The sequence below is a fragment of the Rana temporaria genome, chromosome 12 (assembly GCF_905171775.1).
Source record: "Rana temporaria chromosome 12, aRanTem1.1, whole genome shotgun sequence".
In the NCBI taxonomy this organism is placed as follows: domain Eukaryota; kingdom Metazoa; phylum Chordata; class Amphibia; order Anura; family Ranidae; genus Rana; species Rana temporaria.
Genome location: NC_053500.1, coordinates 138,481,873 through 138,505,293, shown reverse-complemented (window position 1 = coordinate 138,505,293; position 23,421 = coordinate 138,481,873). Strand labels below are relative to the sequence as shown.

Genomic DNA, 23,421 nt, shown 5'->3' with positions numbered 1-23,421 from the left:
ACAAAATGTGAGGCCTAAAAAAATTTTGAACTCGTCCAACGTAAGGTCTCTCCACTGGAAGGGACGGGCATAGTAGGACGTGGGATTGTTTGCAATAAATTGCTGTGCAAATAGGTTGCACTGGGCCACAATTTCAGATAGCATGTCCTCTGTAAACATGAGGTTAAAATAATCGAGTGGGGTAAAATTCTCCGTGTTCACTTGGATTCCTGGCTGGGCCGTGAAAGGGGGAATGTTGGCTTCTCCTGAAGTAGCAGGAAGCCACAAGGGGTTCTGAAGGGCATAGGGAAGGCTGGCATGGGTCCTGGAAGTTTGTTGCCGAGGCACTGCGGTGCTGGCAGATGGCACTGCGGTGCTGGCAGATGGCACGGCGGTGCTGGCAGATGGCACGGCGGTGCTGGCAGATGGCACTGCGGTGCTGGCAGATGGCACTGCGGTGCTGGTGGATGGCACTGCCTCCTCACGCCTTCGTTTAGCCGGCCGGCTATCTTCCTCCTCTGAGTCACTCAGTGTTGCGCTACTGATGGCTGGCTCATAAGCGACGTCAAACTCCGAATCAGAGTTGGAAAGGGACTCTGAAAGAGAGAGCTCCACGTTGCTCTCGTCGGGGGCAGAAATTATTTGGAAAGCCTCCTGAAGGGAATAGGACCTTTTGGACATTTTGCTGGTGTGTGCTAAACCTTCACTGATGGGCACTGATTGGCAGCACAGGTGGGCACTGATTGGCAGCACAGGTGGGCACTGATTGGCAGCACAGGTGGGCACCGATTGGCGGCTCAGGCGGGTACCGATTGGCTGCACAGGCGGGTACCGATTGGCGGCTCAGGCGGGTACCGATTGGCGGCTCAGGCGGGTACCGATTGGCGGCACAGGCGGGTACCGATTGGCGGCACAGGCGGGCACTGATTGGCGGCACAGGCGGGCACTGATTGGCGGCACAGGCAGGCACTGATTGGCGGCTCAGGCAGGTACCGATTGGCGGCTCAGGCGGGTACCGATTGGCGGCACAGGCGGGTACCGATTGGCGGCACAGGCGGGCACTGATTGGCGGCACAGATGGGCACTGATTGGCGGCACAGGCGGGCACTGATTGGCGGCACAGGCGGGCACTGATTGGCGGCACAGGCAGGCACTGATTGGCGGCACAGGCGGGTACTGATTGGCGGCACAGGCGGGCACTGATTGGCGGCACAGGCGGGCACTGATTGGCGGCACAGGTGGGCACTGATTGGCGGCACAGGCGGGCACTGATTGGCGGCACAGGCAGGCACTGATTGGCGGCACAGGCAGGCACTGATTGGCGGCACAGGCGGGCACTGATTGGCGGCACAGGCGGGCACTGATTGGCGGCACAGGCGGGCACTGATTGGCGGCACAGGTGGGCACTGATTGGCGGCACAGGTGGGCACTGATTGGCGGCACAGGCAGGCACTGATTGGCGGCACAGGCAGGCACTGATTGGCGGCACAGGCAGGCACTGATTGGCAGCACAGGCGGGCACTGATTGGCACACAGGCGGGCACTGATTGGCAGCACGGGTGGGAACTGATTGGCGGCACTGGGATGGCTTGCACTGGGATGGCTTGCACTGGGATGGATGGCACTGGGATGGATGGCACTGGGATGGATGGCACTGGGATGGATGGCACTGGTGGATGGCACTGGGATGGATGGCACTGGTGGATGGGACTGGGATGGATGGCAGGCACTTTGTAACTGTAACACTGTAACTTATTTCACTCACTTCTCTCTCCTCACACGCTGTCTCTGTGTGAGGAGGGAGAGGCGGCAATGAGAGATGATCTCATATGTTTACATTTGAGATCTCCTCTCATTGGCCGCCCAGATCGCATCGCAAACGGCCACTCTGATTGGCCGTTTGCGGCGATCTCTAATTGGCTGTGTCCAAGGGACACGGCCAAAACAAAATTTCCCCGCTGCGCGCTCTGGAGCGCGCGCGGGGACCGCCCAAAGGGGCGGCCGTCAATTGACGGCACTTTGGCTTTTGGGATCCCCGCTGTAGCCGTCAATAGACGGCGCGAGGATCCCAAGTGGTTAAAATGCAAATCAATTTATAACTTTTTATGGATATTTCTTTTGTTATTCTGTCTCTCTCTCTGTTAAAATAAACCGACCAATAAAATTATAGACCGATCATTTCTTTGTCAGTGGGCAAACGTAAAAAATCTCCGGGGTCTCTGCTTTCAGAAAACGTAGAACTGTTTGGGGGTTCCAAGTAAATAAAAAAACGCAGATTTTTACACGTGTGATGTCCCCGTGGCTGAAGGGGTTACATTCCTCTGGAAATATGTGAGAACTTCTCCAAATAGCCAGACTCCGCCCTTTCACGAGTTGCTTCCAGCAGGGTCATATTCACCTCGCCGCTGCACCTGTTGCGCGTTTCGTCATGTGTCGCAGAGCCGCAAGACGAATTCCTTGAAGTGTTTCTGCAGCACTTTTCCTGGCCTTCAAACTACGGCCCCTGACAAACTTTTATTTGGAATTCAGTGGGGTATCCTAAGACTTTGTACAGATGGGGGATTCAGATCAGTTGGTCTTCACTCCCCCCCCCCCCAGTCCCCAGCTCACTAAGGCCGCGTACTCCCGGACCGATGAAAACGGCCTGAAGTTCAGTTTCATCGGTCCCAACCGACCGTGTGTACGGCCCATCGGTCTGTTGTCCTTCGGTCAAAAATCTTAGAACTTGCTTTAAAATCGAACTGATGGCCCGCTGACCGATTGGTCCAAATCGATGGTTAGTACAGAAAAACATCGGTTCAAAACCTGCGCATGCTCAGAATCAAGTCGACGCATGCTTGGAAGCATTGAACTTCGTTTTTTTCAGCACGTCGTGTGTTTTACGTCACCGCGTTCTGACCCGATCGGATTTTGAACTGATGGTGTGTAGGCACATCAGACCATCAGGCCACTTCAGCAGTGAAGCGGTGAAATTCTCATCGGATTTGTCCGACCGTGTGTACGCGGCCTCAGACTCTGATGTAAGGGAAGCTCTGATAGAAAGTCCAATGTAAAAGGGAACTGATGTAATGGGGACTCTGATGGAAACTCCTATATAAGGGGGGCTCTGATGTATAGGGGAGTTCTGATGGGGACCCCGATGTATGGGGGGCTCTGATAGGGACCCCGATGTTTGGGGGGCTCTGATGGGGACCCCCGATGTAGGGGGGCTCTGAGGGGGACCCCAATGAAAGGGGGCTCTGATGTAGGGGGGAACTGATGTAATGGGGACTCTGATATAAGGGGGACTGCCGATGTAAGAGGGACCCTGCTGTAAGGGGGACCCTGATGTGATGTGATATAAGAGTGGCTCAGATTGGGAACACAATATAAGGGGAGCTCTAATGGGAACCTCGATGTAAGGGGGGTTCTGATGGGAAACCCAATGTAAGCGGGAACTGATGTAATGAGGACTTTGATGGAGACTCTTGTATAAGGGGGGGGGCTCGGATGGGGACCCTGATGTATGGAGGCCCTGATGGGGACCCCGATGTAAGGGGGCTCTAATGGGGACCCCGATGTAAGGGGGGCTCTAATAGGGACCCCGATGTAAGGGGATCTCTGATGGGGACCCCGATGTAAGGGGGGGCTCTAATGGGGACCCTGATGAAAAGGGGGCTCCGATAGGGACCCTAATGTTAGGGGACCTCTGATGGGGACCCTGATGAAAGGGGATCTCTGATGGGAACCCCGATGTAAGGGGGTCTCTGATGGGGACACTGATATATGGGGGTTCTAATGGGGACCCTGGTGAAAGGGGAGCTCTGATAGGAATCCTGATGAAAAGGGAGCTCTGATGGGGATCCTGATGTAAGGGGGCTCTGATGGGGGACCCTGATTTAAGGGGAACTGATGTAATGGGGACTCTGATATAAGGGGGACTTAGATAGGGATGCCGATGTAAGAGGGACCCTGCTGTAAGGGGGGGGGACCCTGATGGAGACTGTGATATAAGGGGAACTCTGACGGAGACCCTGATGTAAGGTGGGGAGCTCAAATGAAGACTGATGTAAGTGGGGCTCTGATGGGGACCCTGATGTAAGGGGGGCTCTGATGGGGACACTAATGTAAGGGGGACCCTGATGTAAGGGGGACCCTGATGGGGACCCTGATGTAAGGGGGACCCTGATGGGGACCCTGATGTAAGGGGGGCTCTGATGGGGACCCTGATGTAAGCGGGGCTCTGATGGGGACCCTGATGTAAGGGGGGCTCTGATGGGGACCCTGATGTAAGGGGGGCTCTGATGGGGACCCTGATGTAAGGGGGGCTCTGATGGGGACCCTGATGTAAGGGGGGCTCTGATGGGGACCCTGATGTAAGGGGGGCTCTGATGTAAGGGGGAAACTCAGGCTGAGACGGTAACAATGTGTCGCTTATCTGGAGTCGCCAGTCTCACAGCCGCCCTGTGTGGATTCAGCCAGGACAGCTGATTTCAGCTGATAGGCGAGAGAATAGCAGTCGGTCGGTCGGTCGGTCAGTCGATCGTCGTCTAGAACGCCTTCTTCCTGGGACTCCCCACCCCCGCCCCCGGCAGAGGCACAGGAAGGGGTTAATGGCTCTGTAGTTTTTCTATCGTCTGCAGGATATATGAGGCGTCTCTAAAATATAAACTTCGTCCTGCGACCCGCCTTCCCCGTCCCGAGAGTGACTGACACTCGCTCGCCGCCCGGGAATGTGCCATTCGCTGTGACGGGACGCTTGGACTTCAAGTCGTGACTCGTCTGAAGAGCGATCGACGGGGGAGGAGCTGCTCTCCTCGGGAGGGAAGCGTCCCCCAACAGCACTCTGATCATTTCCTTTTGGGATTAATAAAGTATTCTGAATCTGATCAGGCGATGTGCAATCAGCACCTCGGCTGAACGTGGATCTCTCTCGAGCCGCAATGCTGTTCTCCCGGCTGTCCTTCCATGTGCGCTCCAGGACCTTCCGGCAGGTTCTGCTGCTGCTCTGCCTGATGTCGCTGGTCGGGCTGCTGGTCACTCAAAAGAACAGAATCATCTCCGGGGTCTACCCCAGCCAATCAGAGGAGAGGAGGTAAGATCGGGCGCGGGGGGGGGGGGGGGGGGACGCCGACGCGGGGAGATTACTAATTCAGAGATCGATATTTTTGTTGGCGTTACGGCCGCCATACACGCTTCAATAAATGATCAATTCCTTTTCTGATCGATCTCTTCTGATAGAAATAATCAATCAGCTATGACCATGGGCGTCCGCTGAAATTTTTTCAGAGAGGCGCGCTTCTGCAGCGGCGATACACAATCGCATTTAACCCTTTCTTCAAACACTAGCAGGTGTTAAAAGCGCCCCGCTAGCGGGCGAATACCGCAGCTAAAATTATGGTAAAGTGCCACGTTTTACCGATAATGCGGTCAGCTGGCAGTGTGAATTGGCTCTTTAGATAATTCAGCTTCACTCCATGCCCATATAAATATAGCCTAGAGAATGTACAGACCCCCCTTCAGAACAGAGGGCCCCCCCCTTCAGCACAGACCCCTCCATTCAGCACAGATGGACCCCCATTCAGCACAGACCCCTCTATTCAGCACAGAGGCCCCCCCTTCAGCACAGACCCCTCCATTCACCACAGATGGACCCCCATTCAGCACAGACCCCTCTATTCAGCACAGATGGACCCCCCCCTTCAGCACAGACCCCTCCATTCAGCACAGATGGACCCCCCATTCCGCACAGACCCCTCCATTCAGCACAGACACCCCTTCAGCACAGATGGACCCCCCTTCAGCACATACCATCCTTCAGTACATACCCTCCTTCAGCACAGATGGACCCCCTTCAGCACAGATGGACCCCCCCTTCAGTACAGACCCCCCTTCAGCACATATGGACCCCCCCTTCAGTACAGACCCTCCTTCAGCACAGATGGACCCCCTTCAGCACAGATGGACCCCCCCTTCAGCACATATGGACCCCCCCTTCAGCACATATGGACCCCCCCTTCAGCACAGATGGACCCCCCCTTCAGCACAGACCCCTCCATTCAGCACAGATGGACCCCCCCCCCCTTCAGCACAGACCTCTCCATTCAGCACAGATGGACCCCCCATTCCGCACAGACCCCTCCATTCAGCACAGCCCCCCCTTCAGCACAGATGGACCCCCCTTCAGCACATACCATCCTTCAGTACAGACCCCCCTTCAGCACATATGGACCCCCCCTCAGCACAGATGGACCCCCCATTCAGTACAAACCCCCTTCAGCACAGACGGACCACCCCCCCCCTCCCCCCATCCCATTCAGTACCTCAGATCAGCTATCAGTACGGCACAGGCAGCAGGACACTCTGCTCACTGTGCCTCTCTTCAACACCTTCTCGAGTTTTTAGGGGGGTCAATTGCCCCCCCTTGCCCTATGGAGCAAAAGCCCATGGCTATGACTAAGCACTAGTTTCAGTGCGAAACGCGTCAGCGGTCAGGTTTTATTTTATTTTGCTGTGACTTGTAGTGCTGTCCTTCTAATAAAAAGGCTACAATTTGTTCAGAGTGCGGCTGTCCAGAGACAATCTTTGTTCCTGCTTTAGAAATAATCAATCAACGGGGATCAATAGTTAAAAAAGTTATCGATTGCGTCTCTGTGTTCACCATGTAGCCGAACAATCCGGTCGGAATGCGATTAAATTCACAAAACAATCGCAGAGCTGCTAATCAATGACATCGATTGCCCATTTTCCCCAAGTTCTCCAGATATTGGTTCGACCAATCAGAAGCCATGGATAAGATTCCACCGAATTAACAGAGATTTCACTAGATCTGCAATTCTCTTCCAATCGGATCGGTTTCCTGGAACGATCGATTGTACAATCGCATCAATCTAAGACGAGATTCATAGGGGCAGAACCACAAAGAAAGTACGCCGGCGTATCTACTGATACGCCGGCGTAATTTCAAAATTCCCGCGTCGTATCTTTGTTTTGAATCCTCAAACCAAGATACGACGGCATCTGCGTTAGATCCGACAGGCGTACGGATCTTAGATGCAATTTTTCGGCGCCCGCTAGGTGGCGTTCCCGTCGTAATCCGCGTCGAGTATGCAAATTAGCTATTTCCGACGATCCACGAACGTACGAGCGGCCGTCGCATTTTGTTACGTCGTTTCCGATCGGCTTTTTTCGGCGTATAGTTAAAGCTGCTATCTGGTGGCGTACTCGATGTTAAGTATGGCCGTCGTTCCCAGCGTATAATTTTGAAAATGTTACGTCGTTTGCGTAAGTCGTCCGTGAATGGGGCTGGACGCCATTTACGTTCACGTCGAAAACAATGACGTCCTTGCGACGTCATTTGGAGCAATGCACCCTGGGAGTTTTGACGGACGGGGCATGCGCAGTTCGTTCGGCGCAGGGACGCGCTTCATTTAAATGAAACACGCCCCCCTACTCGCCGCATTTGAATTTCGTGCCCTTACGCCGCGAGAGATACACTACGCCGCCGTAACTTACGGCACAAATTCTTTTAGGATTCGAACCAAAGCCAAGTAAGTTACGGCGGCGTAGCGTATCTTAGATACGCTGCGCCGGTGCAGATCTTTGTGGATCTGCCCCATAAAGCGCAAACCCCTCCACGATCGATTTAGTAAGTTTTCGGGACGGCTGTGGTGGAAATGTATCCGATTGGTTCACGGCGCGGTGTGGAAAGTGCATTCTGGGCCGTCTCCGCACCGCATTAAAAAAAAAAAAAAAAAAAAAAAAAAAAAAAATCGCATCCTGTTCGTACGAACCGCCGCAGGTTTGTAAGTTACGTTAATGACCCCCCAACAAAATTGGTTCGCAAAACGCAGTGCGATTCGCAGAATCGGATCGCATGGATGTGAACAAGCATTCGATCCGGTTCTGGTGTTGCAAAACAGAATGAAAGCCTTGAATGGCACGGCTGCGTCGCGATTCCTGCATGCATCGATTGTAACGCTGGCCACACACGCAACAATCTGATCTTTGACGATTCCTCACAGATGGGAATTGTATGAATTATCCACAAAGATCTCCATCCTTCATCCATCAATTCCTAGCAACAACGTACGCAGCCTTTACAGTTATATAGATTTATATATTGTACATCAGGATGGATGGTGGGAACCCCTCATAATGGGCACAGCAGGTGTACAGACCCGGGAACTCAGCACAGGGATGGTGAGAACCCCTCATAATGGGCACATCAGGTGTACAGACCCGGGAACTCAGCACAGGGATGGTGGGAACCCCTCATAATGGGCACAGCGGGTGTACAGACCCGGGAACTCAGCACAGGGATGGTGGGAACCCCTCATAATGGGCACAGCGGGTGTACAGACCCGGGAACTCAGCACAGGGATGGTGAGAACCCCTCATAATGGGCACAGCGGGTGTACAGACCCGGGAACTCAGCACAGGGATGGTGGGAACCCCTCATAATGGGCACAGCAGGTGTACAGACCCGGGAACTCAGCACAGGGATGGTGGGAACCCCTCATAATGGGCACAGCGGGTGTACAGACCCGGGAACTCAGCACAGGGATGGTGGGAACCCCTCATAATGGGCACAGCGGGTGTACAGACCCGGGAACTCAGCACAGGGATGGTGGGAACCCCTCATAACGGGCACAGCGGGTGTACAGACCCGGGAACTCAGCACAGGGATGGTGGGAACCCCTCATAACGGGCACAGCGGGTGTACAGACCCGGGAACTCAGCACAGGGATGGTGGGAACCCCTCATAATGGGCACAGCGGGTGTACAGACCCGGGAACTCAGCACAGGGATGGTGGGAACCCCTCATAATGGGCACAGCGGGTGTACAGACCCGGGAACTCAGCACAGGGATGGTGGGAACCCCTCATAATGGGCACAGCGGGTGTACAGACCCAGGAACTCAGCACAAGGATGGTGGGAACCCCTCATAATGGGCACAGCGGGTGTACAGACCCGGGAACTCAGCACAGGGATGGTGAGAACCCCTCATAATGGGCACAGCGGGTGTACAGACCCGGGAACTCAGCACAGGGATGGTGGGAACCCCTCATAATGGGCACAGCAGGTGTACAGACCCAGGAACTCAGCACAGGGATGGTGGGAACCCCTCATAATGGGCACAGCGGGTGTACAGACCCGGGAACTCAGCACAGGGATGGTGAGAACCCCTCATAATGGGCACAGCGGGTGTACAGACCCGGGAACTCAGCACAGGGATGGTGGGACCCCCTCATAATGGGCACAGCGGGTGTACAGACCCGGGAACTCAGCACAGGGATGGTGGGGACCCCTCATAATGGGCACAGCGGGTGTACAGACCCGGGAACTCAGCACAGGGGTGGTGGGAACCCTTCATAATGGGCACAGCGGGTGTACAGACCCGGGAACTCAGCACAGGGATGGTGGGACCCCCTCATAATGGGCACAGCGGGTGTACAGACCCGGGAACTCAGCACAGGGATGGTGGGACCCCCTCATAATGGGCACAGCAGGTGTACAGACCCGGGAACTCAGCACAGGGATGGTGGGACCCCCTCATAATGGGCACAGCGGGTGTACAGACCCGGGAACTCAGCACAGGGATGGTGGGGACCCCTCATAATGGGCACAGCGGGTGTACAGACCCGGGAACTCAGCACAGGGGTGGTGGGAACCCTTCATAATGGGCACAGCGGGTGTACAGACCCGGGAACCCAACACAGGGATGGTGGGGACCACTCATAATGGGCACAGCGGGTGTACAGACCCGGGAACTCAGCACAGGGATGGTGGGAACCCCTCATAATGGGCACAGCGGGTGTACAGACCCGGGAACTCAGCACAGGGATGGTGGGAACCCCTCATAACGGGCACAGCGGGTGTACAGACCCGGGAACTCAGCACAGGGATGGTGGGAACCCCTCATAATGGGCACAGCGGGTGTACAGACCCGGGAACTCAGCACAGGGATGGTGGGAACCCCTCATAATGGGCACAGCGGGTGTACAGACCCGGGAACTCAGCACAGGGATGGTGGGAACCCCTCATAATGGGCACAGCGGGTGTACAGACCCGGGAACTCAGCTCCGGGATGGTGGGAACCCCTCATAATGGGCACAGCGGGTGTACAGACCCGGGAACCCAACACAGGGATGGTGGGAACCCCTCATAATGGGCACAGCGGGTGTACAGACCCGGGAACTCAGCACAGGGGTGGTGGGAACCCCTCATAATGGGCACAGCGGGTGTACAGACCCGGGAACTCAGCGCAGGGGTGGTGGGAACCCCTCATTATGGGCACAGCGGGTAGACAGACCCGACAATCTCACTGGGTCCCAGGGGTCTCCGCAATAGAGTCTTCCATGGATAGAAAAGACTGTCAGGGGCTTTCTCCATTCCTCTTCATATATTGATTTCCCAGCAGACCAGTTCTCCTGCCTGTGCACTGTGTAGTTAAAGGCTCTCGGGAGATGTAGTTTTGGGGGTGACAATAAGAAATGAATTCCCAGGAATTTTATAGGCTTGTGATGTGATGGGGGGGGGGGGGCGGGGACATCATACTGCAGCTGCTGACGTTTAATATTAGGACACTTACCTGTCCTGGAGTCCAGCAATGCCGGAACCCGCAGCTGATGTTTCCATCAGCTGGTTGGGTGCTGCCACCGCCATTGTGCAGTGGGACCAAGGCAGGGGGGCTACATTCCTACATACAGTGAGACCGAGGCAGGGGGCTACATTCCTACATACAGTGAGACCAAGGCAGGGGGGCTACATTCCTACATACAGTGAGACCAAGGCAGGGGGGCTACATTCCTACATACAGTGAGACCAAGGCAGGGGGGCTGCATTCCTCCATACAGTGAGACCAAGGCAGGGGGGCTACATACAGTGAGACCAAGGCAGGGGGGCTACATTCCTACATACAGTGAGATCAAGGCGGGGGGCTACATTCCTACATACAGTGAGACCAAGGCAGGGGGGCTACATTCCTGCATACAGGGGGACCAAGGCAGGGGGGCTACATTCCTGCATACAGGGGGACCAAGGCAGGGGGGCTACATTCCTGCATACAGGGGGACCAAGGCAGGGGGGCTACATTCCTGCATACAGGGGGACCAAGGCAGGGGGGCTACATTCCTCCATACAGTGAGACCAAGGCAGGGGGGCTACATTCCTCCATACAGTGAGACCAAGGCAGGGGGGCTACATTCCTCCATACAGTGAGACCAAGGCAGGGGGGCTACATTCCTACATACAGTGAGACCAAGGCAGGGGGGCTACATACAGTGAGACCAAGGCAGGGGGGCTACATTCCTACATACAGTGAGACCAAGGCAGGGGGGGCTACATTCCTACATACAGTGAGACCAAGGCAGGGGGGCCATATTCCTACATACAGTGAGACCAAGGCAGGGGGCTACATTCCTGCATACAGTGAGACCAAGGCAGGGGGGCTACATTCCTACATACAGTGAGACCAAGGCAGGGGGGCTACATTCCTACATACAGTGAGACCAAGGCAGGGGGGCCACATTCCTACATACAGTGAGACCAAGGCAGGGGGGCTACATTCCTACATACAGTGAGACCAAGGCAGGGGGGCTACATTCCTACATACAGTGAGACCAAGGCAGGGGGGCTACATTCCTACATACAGTGAGACCAAGGCAGTGGGGGCTGCATTCCTCCATACAGTGAGACCAAGGCAGGGGGGCTACATACAGTGAGACCAAGGCAGGGGGGCTACATTCCTACATACAGGGGGACCAAGGCAGGGGGGCTACATTCCTACATACAGTGAGACCAAGGCAGGGGGGCTACATTCCTACATACAGTGAGACCAAGGCAGGGGGGCTACATTCCTACATACAGTGAGACCAAGGCAGGGGGGCTACATTCCTACATACAGTGAGACCAAGGCAGGGGGGCTACATTCCTACATACAGTGAGACCAAGGCAGGGGGGCTACATTCCTGCATACAGTGGAGCCAATGCAGGGGGGCTACATTCCTCCATACAGGGGGACCAAGGCAGGGGGGCTACATTCCTACATACAGGGGGGCCAAGGCAGGGGTGGGCTACATTCCTCCATACAGTGGGACCAAGGCAGGGGAGCTACATTCCTATATACAGTGAGACCAAGGCAGGGGGGCTACATTCCTCCATACAGTGAGACCAAGGCAGGGGGGCTACATTCCTACATACAGTGAGACCAAGGCAGGGGGGCTACATTCCTACATACAGGGGGACCAAGGCAGGGGGGCTACATTCCTGCATACAGAGGGGCCAAGGCAGGGGGGCTACATTCCTACATACAGTGAGACCAAGGCAGGAAGTTACATTCCTATATACAGTGGAGCCAAGGCAGTGGGGGCTACATTTCTACATACAGGGGGACCAAGGCAGGGTGGCTACATTCCTAAAACCTGGAAGCCAATTTGTTTCTATGCAGATTTTAAAAGAAGAAGGACACTTACCTGTCCAGAGCGCCTGCGATGTCCTCCCCTGAAGCCGATCTATCCCTCGGCTCCCGGGTGGAGGCGCCGCCATCTTCGTTAAAGGGAATCAGGAAGCGAAACCTTGCGGCTTCACAGCCTGGTTCTCTACTGCGCATGCGCTAGATTGCGCTGAGCGTCCTCACTGGTAACTGCTGTCTTCTGGGACCTGTGCGTCTACCAGAAGACAGTGGGGGGGACGACAGACAGAGGAGGGGTCAGACATGGCGTAACTCTATTAGACAGGTATCTGCTCCCCCCTGAAAGGTGCCAAATGAGACACCGGGGGGGGGGGGGGGGGGGGTTCTGAAAAGCGGAAGTTCCATTTTTGGAATCAATTCCATTTCAGGATAATTCCATTGAATTCATTTCCCAGAACAAAAGAGGAAAGATCTCCAAAGTGAGAGAACTCTCTTATTAGACAGTTGTCAGTGTCCCCATTGGAAGATCTGCCCTCACTTCCTGTTCTGGTGACAACTGTAGCATTCAGTGTTTGCTAAATATAACTATGCAACTATTTATAGACACAAGCAGATCCTCTATGAAGTACGGCTGTTCTTGCCCTTTTAGCATTGGCAGCAGCACATGGTACATTTTTGGCGCGAGCCTTACGGGATTACTGATGTTATTTGCGTTGTGTGTTCGGGTTGGTCTCGGGCTTCTCCCTTATGAGTGTAAATGTCACCCTGGGCGGCTCCTGCGAATTTGTAGCTACGGATTTAGAGGATCAGTCTTCAAGTCTTGGCCGAGATTCGTTCATGAGCCATCCCTTTACTCGATGATTTTTTTTTTTCCGATATCAAGTTCAAATTTTCAGGCTGGGCTCCACCCAATGAAGTAATCCTTTCATGGGAGGCAATGTGATCCAGTCCTGGCTAGTTACAGAGGGGTTTTCCTTTAACCAATTGCCGGCCGCAATACGTATATTTGTAGGATTTTCTTCAGCCAGCGGCTGGTTTTCTTATTAAAGCGTTCCGATCGGCTCATGAGCTGCTGGAGCGCTTTCAGCCAGCCCACCCCCCACCCCCCCCCCCATCCTGCCACTCGCCGGTGTTTCTTGAACTTACTGTTAGGGTTGACACCTTTTCTTTAAGCCAAATGCAAACACTTTAGTGCCACAGTATACACAATGGGGTGGATTCAGGTAGGGGCGCGCAATTTAAACGGCGGCGCAGTGTATCGCATTTACGCTACGCCGCCGTAACATACAGGAGAAAGTGCTGTATTCGTGAAGCACTTGCTCCGTAAGTTGCGGCGGCGTAGCGTAAAAGGGGCCGGCGTAAGCGTGCGTAATTCAAATGATCTGGTAGGGGGCGTGGATCATTTAAATTAGGCGCGTTCCCGCGCCGAACGTACTGCGCATGCACCGTTCCCTAAAACTTCCCGACGTGCATTGCGGAAAATGACGTCGCAAGGACGTCATTGGTTTCGACGTGAACGTAAATATCGTCTGGCCCTATTCACGGACGACTTACGCAAACGACGTAAATTTTAAAATTTCGACGCGGGAATGACGGCCATACTTAACCTTGGCTACGCCTCATATAGCAGGGGCAACTTTACGCGTCGCAAATCTTACGTAAACGTCGTAACTTCACTGCGTGGTGCGGGCGTACGTTCGGGAATTCGCGTATCTTGCTAATTTGCATACTCGATCGGGAAAACGACGTCGGTGACACCTAGCGGCTGATGTGATCAAGGAGAAGATCCTCCTTGAGGGAACCCCCAAACCAAAATAAAAAAAAATGGCGTGGGGTCCCCCTCAAAATACATACCAGACCCTCATCCGAGCGTGCAGCCCAGGAAAACAGGGGGGGTGGGGAGAAGCGAGCACTGACAGCGGATGACTCTTCGGTTATTGGACCGCATGCTCCTTAACAACCATGTTGTTTACTGGTTGTTAGGGACACTGGCAGCCGCCCGCTTCTTAGCAACCAGATATCTACACTGCTAAGGACGCTGGCTAGCGCATGCAGTATTTTAGTAGTAAAATTTGGCTAAACCAAAACTAACTGAACTTTTCTGGAGTTGGCTCTTCCTTTAGTATGTTATTAGCACAGATACAGCCGAATAATATGGGTGGCCAAAGGAAACATTCACTTGGCTTCTCCCACCTTCCTAAAGGTTCTTGTTTCCCTGGCTCAGTGGGGATTTCCTTTTGGCCCATCTCGCCATAACCTGCCTGGTTAAACTTTGCCCTATTGATAGTAAATGGATATATGGCCCCTGCATTACTCACTGGGAGACGTACATATATAGGTGGGGCAGTTGACGGCAGAGGAAAATTACAAAAATTCCACAGCGCCCAATACAGCCAACCCAACTCTGCCCAACACTTGGAATGGAAACATCCGATTCCCAACACAGGAGACTAATCAATGAGGTCTAACAAACTTATTTTTGAAGAATTAGTTGAATTTTTACAAGCAATCTAAGAACTGGTTGTAAAAGATTGGGCAGCAACATCTCTCTACATACAAGTCTATGAGAATCCAAACGCATATGAAGCTAATCAAACGCAAGGCAGCTGCAGGGCCGCCATCAGGGGGGTACAGGCGGTACACCTGTAAGGGGCCCGGATGGTATCCCCCTTTTTTTTTTGTTCGGCAGCACCCAAAGCCCCCCCGACCTCTAAGGGGCCCGGATGGCATCACCTTTTTTTTTTTAAAATCAGCACTCAAAGCCCCCCTGACCTCTAAGGGGCCCGGTGGCCCCCAGTGCCCTGGATGGCATCGCCGACTTTTTTTTTTAATCAGCACCCAAAGCCCCCCAACCCGACCTCTAAGGGGCCAGGTGGTCCCCATTCCCCCGGATGGCATCCCCCCTTTTTTTTTAACCAGCACCCAAAGCCCCCCCACCTCTAAGGGGCCCGGTGGTCCCCAGTGCCCCAGATGGCATCTCCCTTTTTTTTTTAACCAGCACCCAAAGCCCCCCCACCTCTAAGGGTCCCGGTGGTCCCCAGTGCCCCAGATGGCATCCCCTTTTTCTTTCAGCACCCAAAGCCCCCCAAGCCCCTTAGAGGCATCCCCCCTTTTTTTTTTTTCGTCAGCACCCAAAGCCCTCCCGACCTTAATTTGCGGCGGTAGCCCCCTCTGCGTGCCGATTCGTGGTGCCCCCTCCGCTTCTCAACTTGCGACACTCCCCGCCTCCCCTCCGCTTCTCAATTTGCGGCGGCAGCACCCCCCGGTTCTCTGCTCCAGGGGGCCCATGCCCGAAGCTGTGTAAGGGGCCCCAAAATTCCTGATGGCAGCCCTGGGCAGCTGTACCAGCAATGAATTTCCAAATGGCCTTTGAAGGGTGCAAGGAGGGGTTAGGCTTCTTTGTTAGTTTCTTCTTATGGGCCCATGCTATGGCCCCGGTTCACACCGATGCGACAATCGCTCCGAATTTGTAGCAATTGCCGCTTCATAAGTTGAAGAAGCCCTCTTCCCATGCAATGGAACCGTTCTAATCGGTGCGACTTGGGTCGCTCCGACTTCGAAAAAGGTTCCTGCACTACTTTTGGTCTGACTTTAGCAAGACTTGCATTGACTTCTGGTAAAGAAGTCGCACGCAGGTCGTGCCGGGGTTTGACTTCAAAGTGAACCCGGGCTCAGTCGAGTGAGCTGGCCCGGGAATAAAACGATCAATCATGAGACAGAGAGACCCTCCCCACCCCAAGGTACACACACACACATATGAACGTAGGCGTATGTGGTGGGCGCGCCTACATAGGAGAACGGTACAATGCACATTGGGTATCGCTACAAATACCGGACACGTCAACTTTTTTGGCATCCATTCCCTTTATGCAACCTCATCTTTTAGCAAAAAATTGGATATTATATTGTAATCCCCTAAAGTGCAGCGCAACAAAAGTCAAAATGAAAGAAACTACAACAATTAAAGGGGTTGTAAAGGTAAACGCAGCTTCCCTGTTCTTCACTGTTGCGCCGTCATTGATCGTGTGTTCCCTGTTATAGGGAAACACGATCAATGACGTCACACGTCCAGCCCCGGCCCCCCTACAGTTAGAAACACATACGAGGTCACACGCAACCCCTTCAGCGCCCCCTAGTGGTTAACTCCCAAACTGCAATTGTCATTTTCATGGTAAACAGTGCATTTTTATAGCACTTTTTGCTGTGAAAATGACAATGGTCCCAAAAATGTGTCAAAATTGTCAGATGTGTCCGCCATAATGTCGCGGTCACGAAAAAAAAAAAAATCGCTGATCGCCCCGATTAGTAGTAAAAAAAAAAATATTAATAAAAATGCAATAAAACTATCTCCTATTTTGTAAACGCTATAAATTTTGCGCAAAAAAAAAAAAAAAAGATAAATGCTTATTGCGATTTTTTTTACCAAAGATAGGTAGAAGAATACGTATCGGCCTAAACCAGGGATATGCAATTAGCGGACCTCCAGCTGTTGCAAAACTACAATTCCCATGAGGCCTAGCAAGACTCTGACAGCCAAAAGAATGACACCCAGAGGCAGAAGCATGATGGGACTTGTAGTTTTGCAACAGCTGGAGGTCCGCTAATTGCATATCCCTGGCCTAAACTGAGAAAAAAAAATGTTTTTTGGGGATATTTATTATAGCAAAAAGTAAAAAATATTGAATTTTTTTCAAAATTGTCGCTCTATTTTTGTTTATAGCGCAAAAAATAAAAACCGCAGAGGTGATCAAATACTACCAAAAGAAAGCTCTATTTGTGGGGGGGGAAAAAAAAAGGACGCAATTTTGTTTGGGAGCCACGTCGCGCGACCGCGCAATTGTCAGTTAAGGCGACGCAGTGCCGAATCGCAAAAACTGGCCGGGTCCTTTACCTGCCTAAAGGTCTGGGTCTTAAGTGGTTAAGTCTGTGGCACCAAAAGGGTTAAAAGGCTTTAAATTTACTTTAAGGCAAAGTTCACGCTACCGCATTAGCGCTTTTCTTGTGTCTGTACCGACCGAAAAAAACGCGTCTTCCCTTTATTGCCGTGTACGTTGGACGCAGAGTCTTCGGTAAACAGCGACGGGCGCGGCTCGGCCTCAGCAAGAAGGTTAATCAATCCATACAAAGCTTTTAAAACAGGCGAGTGTCCCAGGAAGGGTGACAGAGGTTTCTATAAACTGAAGAATGCGGCTTATCTCCAGACGATGGGAACGTGGTGAACCCTGAACACTGCCGCCAAGGCAGGAGGGACTTACCGCCGGAACAGAGAGACCGATCGATCTCGGAAGATACAAAAGACTTATTTTCACCTTTCCAGAGATAATCTTCTCAGGAACACAGAGGGAGGAGAGAGGACATAAGAGAAGGTTAAATCGGCCTCTCAGGTCCCCGAAGGTCCCCTCTACTGCCTCGAAGGTCCCATGGAACGTTTGGGGTGCCGTTTGGGACTCCTGGGGGATCCCGAGCTATAAGCATGGATGGACCCAGTTTGCCCCAAAGTAGCCCCATGGGTTGTCAAGGTGCAGGTGGGCCGGCCGCCAGCACCCTAACAACCAATGATGCTTTAGGGCCAAGATGGGAAGTGTCAATCATTGCTATGGTGACGTCAGCGGACTTGCTGGTGGCCAGGGCCTGAGCAATAAAAAAAAAAAAAAAAACTATCAGTGTATGGCCAACTTTTTTATTTATTATTTATTTAATATTTTTTTATCCATGGCCAACTTTAGTGTGATGGACATTAATACTGACAGATAAAAGGGTGAGAGGCTACAGGGAGCTGATCTATACAAGTTTGATTGACTTTTACCCAGTCTGGTCATAGGGTGAGAGACTGCAGGGTGCTGATCTGTATAAGTGTGATGGACTTTTACAATGTCTGGTCATAGGGTGAGAGGCTGCAGGGAGCCATCTATAGAAGTGCTTATCAGCTTCTCAGAATCTGGAAGACCCCTTTAACAAAGGGGACCCCCAGATCCTGCCCCCCCCTATGTGAATTGGTAATGGGGTACCCCTACCATTTCACAAAGGAAGTGTAAATAGTTGTAAAACACACACACACACACACACACACACCGTAGAAAAAAGTCCTTTATTGATAAAAAGAAAAAGAAAAAAAATCCAGCGGTGGTAATCCACTCTCGGTCCGGCTTCCTGCTCGTTGTCTGTATCCAGCGACAGGTGATCTCCTCTCTGGTCCAGCGATGAGAAGATCTTCCGGCATCCAGAGCTCCAGAGCACAGCATCGGAGGCCGCCTCTCTCCGCCGGACACAGCCCAACGGAATGACGCGGCTGGAGCTTGACATTTCTTATATAGGGGAGGCGGGGCCACCTGTCACGTGACCCCGCACCCTCTGACGCAAGGGGGAATCCTGGGCTTTCCCAGTGACGTAGCAGAGGGTGCGTCAGAGGGTGCAGGGTCACGTGACAGGTGGCCCCGCCTCCCCTATATAAGAAATGTCAAAGCTCCAGCCGCGTCTTTCCGCTGGGCTGTGTCCGGCGGAGAGAGGCGGCCTCCGATGCTGTGCTCTGGAGCTCTGGATGCCGGAAGATCTTCTCATCGCTGGACCGGAGAGGAGATCACCCGTCGCTGGATACAGACAACGTTGGAGCAGGAAGCCGGACCGAGAGTGGATTACCACCGCTGGATTGTTTTTCCTTTTTCTTTTTCTTAATAAAGGACTTTTTTCTACGGTGTGTGTGTGTGTGTGTTTTTTCCAACTATTTACACTTCCTTCGTGAAATGGTGGAGTGGAGTTCCCCTTAAAATCCACACCAGACCTGAAGGGTCTGGAATGGATATTTGGGGGGAACCCCACGTCATTTTTTTTATAAATTGACGGCAGGGTTCCCCTTAATATTCATTCCAGACCTGAAGGGCCTGGTAATTGAATTTGGGGGGACCCCCACGCTATTTTTTTTTTATTGAATGAATTCGCTCTGAATTGCCAGAGCCGACAATTCATTATAGCCGCAAGTCAGTTTTAAATGTATTTTTTTCTTTCAGAAATGACACTTTGTGCAGAGACAGTTCTAAGTACGGGAAACATGCGCTATTTCACATGCTGACTTTACACCCCCCCTAGGTACGAAATTTAAAGGAATATTTCACTTTTATTGTTTCACTTTTAGCATTATTAAATTCACTGCTCCTGAAAAAACAGCCGTTTTTAAAACTTTTTTTTAGGGCTGTGGAAATTAAACTATTAATTCCTCGATTAATCTTTAATTTTTTTAATCGATCAAAAATTCTTTTGATTGGTACTCCCCTCTCCGCCAGCTTCCGGACCTTCAGGGAGTTTCGTCGGAGATCCGGTGATGTCACGGACACCGGCGGGGCTTGCCGTGTCCATCTGAAGGGCTCCTTTGCTGTGCCATCATATCTGCATACCGGCGGGACCTTACTATCTGCCACACGCAAGGGCTGTTACACTTCCTTCTATCACTCCCCTCTATCAACCTGGGATTCTACAACCATCCACTTGGAGTTGTGATAGTTCCCTTCACGGGGACATCTACATGCCGACGGACTGATGTTAACCCCTCCTCATCTGGATTCAGCAGTGGTATCGTTGTACACATTTTTATGCCAGTATCATACTTAGCTGCATGTTTTTATGACTGCTTTTGCTACCGTTTGGTATTACTCACACCATTTTTACAGTTTATGTAGCAACATCGATTTTATCTCCAGTGCAATATTTATTTTGTTACCTACTTGAAGACTATAAACGTTTTAATGCTATTCCCATCGAGCGCTGCCTTTGGAGTGTTTTTTGTATCCTGCTATCCATTTTTCCAGTGGTTGGTAGCTGCACTGGGAATCAGCCTGCAAGGAGATCAGCTAAAAGTAGTTGGATCTGTATGTGCGTTATAATTAATCGAAATTGGTCGATTAGATCGATTAAAAAAAAAAATCGATTAATCGAACACAAAAATTGTAATCAGTAACAGCCCTACTTTTTTTTTTGCATTGATACATGTCCCCTGGGACAGGACCCGGGTCCCCAAACACTTTTTAGGACAATAACTTGCATATTAGCCTTTAAAATTAGCACTTTAGATTTCAAACGTTCGAGTCCCATAGACTTTAATAGGGTTCTAAAGTTCACACGAACATTTGGTGTGTTCGCAAGTTTTGGTGCGAACCGAACAGGGGGGGTGTTCGGCTCATCCCTACCCCAGACGTGTTTCGTCATACGTGACGTTGTCAATGGGGAACTTTTAGGGGGTGGCCAAAAAAAAATATTGAGAAACTATGGTACGGATGGAGCACCTCGGTTTCTGGTGACATTGAGACGCAATTACCCATAAACACCATGTTATGGTCTATGGAGCACGACTCTGACCGTACTGTTAGTCTTATGATGCATTGTTACTTAAACATAGTGTACTGGAAATGGAAAAAATGGATCCTTAATCTCAAAATGCTGGCGGTTACGCATACATGGTGATAACGTCTTTAACTAATGTACCTGTATTAGGATTAGGTTTTGTTTTCCTATGGTTTACTGTTATTGTAGCAACAGAAAATATTTGAACTGATGTATGCTTGCTGAACAGCTTCACATGTGAACGCAACAATGCTTATGGTCGAGTATGTGACTGTATAATTCCTGATGCATAGTTAACCGATTGCCACCCAGGCCAATTCTGACATTTCTCTCCTACGTGAAAAAAATCATACATTTATTTGCTAGAAAATTACACAGAACCCACAAACATTATATATTTTTTTTTTTTTTGCAAAGACCCTGGAGCATACAATGGCGGTCGTTGCAACTTTTTATCTTGCACGGTATTTGCGCAGCAATTTTTCTAACATGTTTTGAGTTACAGGAGGAGGACTAGGGCCAAAATTATTGCTCTCACTCCAACGTTCGCGGCGATACCTCAGGTGTGTAGTTTGAACGCCGTTTTCATATGTGGGCGGGACTTACGTATGCTTTCGCTTCTGTATGCGAGCACGCAGGGAACAGGGGCGCTTTAAATAATTTTTTTTTTTTTATTGTTCATTTTACTTTATTTATTTTAGTTTGACACCTATTCCCCAAAACTACATTTTTTTTTGATTACTTTTATTCCTATTACAAGGAATGTAAACATCCCTTGTAATAGGAATATGGCATGACAGGTCCTCTTTACAGTGAGATATGGGGTCAATAAGACCCTCACATCTCACCTCTAGGCTGGGAAGCCTGAAATAAAATTAAAAAATGATCCTGGCTTCCCAGCGTGACCTCATAACATCACGCCCGGCCTTCGAAGATCATAGACACTCCGGCGACCATCTGGTCCGCCGGAAATCTCTATGATCAGCATTCGGGGCCGGCGGATCCCGTCTCTGACTCACCGATCGCAACGGTGAGTCGGTAGAAGCACCGGAGGGAGTGGGGGTAGGGTGACCACATTTCCAAACTACCATTCACGGACACCCCCCCCCCCCCCCTTTCCAAAAATCAGCTTGTGCTGTAACGAATCACAGCACAGTGATTGGACACAAGAGGCGGGATTTATGATTTCTCCAAATCACAAGCAGGGGGCGGGGATTGTGCTCCTCCAGGCATTCCCAGCCAGGACAAGTACTGTCGGTGAGTAAAGTGGTGATGTGGCGGCCATTTTTGGGGGTATCAGATTGGCCGGGGGGGGGGGGGGGCTAGGGCTGGCTGTGTCAGTTTCATTCCGGGACACTGTATTGTCCTGGAATGAAGGTGCCCGGGACAGACCTGCAAAATGCGGGACTGTCCCGGGCAATCCGGGACACGTGGTCACCCTATGCACCCATCATTCAAATATAGCCCCACAAAGTCAAGGACATCATATGACGGCCGACGGCCGGAAAGTGGTTAACGTTGTATGCTGTGTTTTGTGAAAAAATCATAAATTTACCCTTTAAAAAAAAAAAAAAACATAGATGCTACTATACAGGCAAAATTATTTATTTGAAAGACCAGCATTGTAGTCCAGGCCCTGGATGAGGCCCAAACAAAAAATGGTGCCGGTCTTTAAGCAGATGAAGGCATAGTCAGGAGGAATGCTGGAATGGACAGGTAGAATATACCTGTGCAAGTAAACCAGACAAGACAGAGCATGCTTTAAAAGTCAGTTACCAACACGTGATTGAAGCTGAGCGCACATTGCTCATGTGGTGATGTTATTTATTTTCTGCATTATAAAATTTAGAAGAAAAAAGTTGTTTATATTACTACAAATTTTCCGAAAAACCGCCATTTCCGTCTCTCACCCCGTTTACAGGAGTCACGAGACAGAAGCCACCTGGAGAATAGACGCTTCGGAGTCATTAATCCTTCAAATAAACAACATTGTATCTGAGAAATCTGTTCCCTCAGGGTGTGACTTATTATAGGCGCCATAAAACAGGCCAGCCTATAGTGCTATAAGATTAAAGACACGCCCATCTGAAATCTCTCTCTGAAAGAGAGAGAGAGAGAGAGAGAGAGAGAGAGAGAGAGAGAGAGAGAGAGAGAGAGAGAGAGAGAGAGACGGATTCAGATACCTGAGCGTATCTGTCCGGCCTGCGTAACGTATCTATTCAGAAAGAACTTGCGCCCTTAGTTGCGGCGTAACCTATGTGTTGCGGCGTAAGGCCGCGTAATTCAAATGGGGATGTAGGGGGCGTGTTTTATTTAAATTTGGCTTGACCCCGCGTATTTGACGTTTTTTTTTAACGGCACATGCGCCGTTCGTGAAAACATCCCAGTGCGCATGCTCGAAAATCCGCCACAAAACGTCATTGCTTTCGACGTGGATCTGTGCGTTTACACACACAGATCCACGGTCCTGCTGTAATCACAGGCAATTTTACTTAGGGAGGTTAGCAAGCCGAAGCTGAAAAATATTTCGATCTGCTGGTTTTCTGTACGTTTTGGTCATAATTTGTGCTTTTTTTTTATTATGTGGAAATTCTAAAAAAGGTAAAATTTCCTCATAACTATATGTAGGAGTAAAAACTAAATACAAATCGTCAATATTTAATACTGTGCGACAAAAAAAAAGCATCTAAATCTGTTTGGGAACCCTTCCAAATAAA

At 51.3% G+C, this 23,421-nt stretch overlaps 1 protein-coding gene and 1 long non-coding RNA gene across 2 annotated transcripts in view; one reads left to right on the top strand and one right to left on the bottom strand.

Moving 5' to 3' along the window:
• The window catches only part of LOC120919011, a 78,496-nt gene that overhangs the window by 46,890 nt on the left and 8,185 nt on the right, over positions 1–23,421 (bottom strand). The window lies entirely within an intron of this gene.
• Positions 4,618–23,421, top strand: part of ST6GALNAC2 (ST6 N-acetylgalactosaminide alpha-2,6-sialyltransferase 2) — a 44,889-nt gene continuing 26,085 nt past the window's right edge. Inside the window, exon 1 of the mRNA XM_040330949.1 lies at positions 4,618–5,053. Within this exon, the coding sequence (XP_040186883.1) occupies positions 4,902–5,053 (152 nt within the window). The 5' untranslated portion in view covers positions 4,618–4,901. The remainder of the gene's footprint in view (positions 5,054–23,421) is intronic.